Below are 2199 nucleotides of genomic sequence, written 5' to 3'. Positions count from 1 at the left end.
AATGGAATCGAAGCCAATAAAGAAGAGTTATGCCCCATGAAGGCGAATATTTGGACCCGCTAACATTCCTCGCGTCATATGTCTAATCGTTTTAAGATATCAAATATCTCTACTACGATGAGTTTGCTTTAACAGCGTCAATATGCGAGAGATTCGCCGTGCCTTAAATTTTACGCGTTTTTACAGCGTACCTACTGTTGAACACTGCAAATATGTGAGAGATATTCCACCAATCTTAACTATTACGCATTTTTATTTTAGTTTCCTTTCTGTTAAACACTGCAAATTATAGATGCAAGTGATGTTTAGGTTAACGACATAGACTTCTTCAGTGTTGAAAACACATGTAACTGCTTATATCAACTCACTTTGCATTTTTCTCAGTGTAAGAGAAAAATGGAGTATTCTAAGCTGTTGGGAGTTGTGGCCTTCATATGCTTTAGTATTCCCATGATCGCATCTTCTTCGGACGGACATTTCAAATTGAGGGTGAATTTAACTCGCAGATCAGAGGGAGACTTCAATTTTACCCAGCGATTGAGTGGGGCGGTGGATCGAAGTAAGATACGAATGAATATGATAGAGGCATTTGTAAAGCAGCGGATAGCTGGGCAGTTAGACACTGAAACACCCCTTCACGTGGGAAATGGGGAATTTCTGATGAACGTTGCAGTGGGAACACCCTCGGTGAGTTTTGAAGCTATTGTTGACACGGGGAGTGATCTAATTTGGACTCAGTGCAGGCCTTGCCGGAATTGCTACACTCAATCTACGCTGATCTTCGATCCCTCCAAATCGTCCACGTATTCCAGAGTTCCCTATACTAACTCTCTTTGCAATGCTTTGAAAAGATTTAAAACTGGATGCAATCCAGATTGTATGTTTAATTATAGGTATGGCGATGGTTCTGAGACTAGCGGTGACCTGGCTTACGAGTCATTCTCCATTGGGAGCGGCAGCGGCAGCATGGTTGCAGGCATTGCTTTTGGATGCGGCCATGACAACCAAGGACGAGGATTCTCTCAGGGCGGCGGTCTTGTGGGCCTTGGAAGAGGTGCTCTCTCACTCATCTCACAGTTGGGCTCCAAGGTACATAACAAATTCTCTTACTGTCTCTTGTCTATCACGGACTCTCCTTCACAAACCAGCCCTCTCATTTTCGGTGAGGGTGGTTCCTTGAGCGGAGCCAACACGATCTCACTGATTAAGAACTGTGCGATTCCTTCTTTCTGGTATATTCCTGTTACAGGGATCACCCTCAATGGTGAGGCCGTAAATATTCCTTCTGGAACTTTTGATCTACAATCGAACGGTGCCGGAGGCATGATCATCGACTCGGGAACGACCCTTACCTATCCAATCGAGGCTGCCTACTCTCGAGTCAAGGGAGCAATTCAAGCTGCCATTGATCTCACTCCTACAGACATCAGGTCAGGTCGCCTTGCCAACCCTAATCTTCAAATTTGAAGGCGGCGTGAATTACGAGCTTCCAGCAGAGAACTTTTTCATTCAGATCTCTGAAAGTCTCTTGTGCCTCGCCATGGGTGCCTCGAGGAGACTTTCTATCTTGGGAAATATACAACAGCAGAACTTCCAAATCCTTTACGACAATGCTCTGAACACACTCTCCTTTAAGCCCACTAAATGTGATTCTCTTTGAATAATCATCACGCTCTTCTGCTTTGTTTTCCTCTTCTTCTGCTACTTCCCCTTCCTGTGTCTTTGTCGTTGTCATGTTCTTTCACATTAAAATAATATGTGATGCCATCCCCTATGTATTTTTCCTGCATTGCCTAATATAATATGTGATCTAGTCTCTTATGAATGTTTTCTACAGCCTGATACAAATTGGTCTCTTATGTATGTTTTATGGACTCTCTAATACACTATGTGATCTAATATAGCATGTGATCTAGTTTTCTATATATTCTTTTACACGGCCTAATATACTATGCCATGCGATGTAATATAGAATGTCATCTCTGCATTGTGTAATATAATATAATTTGTTATCTTTGTTATTTATGTATTTTTTTAGGTACTATCAAATATAGTATGTAATCTAGTTTTCAATGTATTATTTTACAGTTTTTAATATAATATGCAATTTCATCTTCATTATATATTTTCTTTAGTATTTAGTAAAATATGTGATCGTATCTTTTCTATATGTTTTCTACATTATATGATACTGTCATT

General features: G+C 40.6%; 1 protein-coding gene across 1 annotated transcript; it reads left to right on the top strand.

The window, feature by feature from the left end:
- Positions 1–278: 278 nt before the first annotated feature.
- LOC131064004 (aspartic proteinase nepenthesin-2-like) lies at positions 279–1467 on the top strand. Its single transcript, XM_057998014.1, has one exon. It carries the CDS (start codon positions 397–399, stop codon positions 1465–1467), a length of 1071 nt encoding a protein of 356 aa, XP_057853997.1. The 5' UTR covers positions 279–396.
- Positions 1468–2199: the final 732 nt, after the last annotated feature.

Source organism: Cryptomeria japonica, chromosome 3, assembly GCF_030272615.1.
Source record: "Cryptomeria japonica chromosome 3, Sugi_1.0, whole genome shotgun sequence".
Classification (NCBI taxonomy): domain Eukaryota; kingdom Viridiplantae; phylum Streptophyta; class Pinopsida; order Cupressales; family Cupressaceae; genus Cryptomeria; species Cryptomeria japonica.
This window is presented reverse-complemented; position numbering and strand designations above follow the sequence as displayed.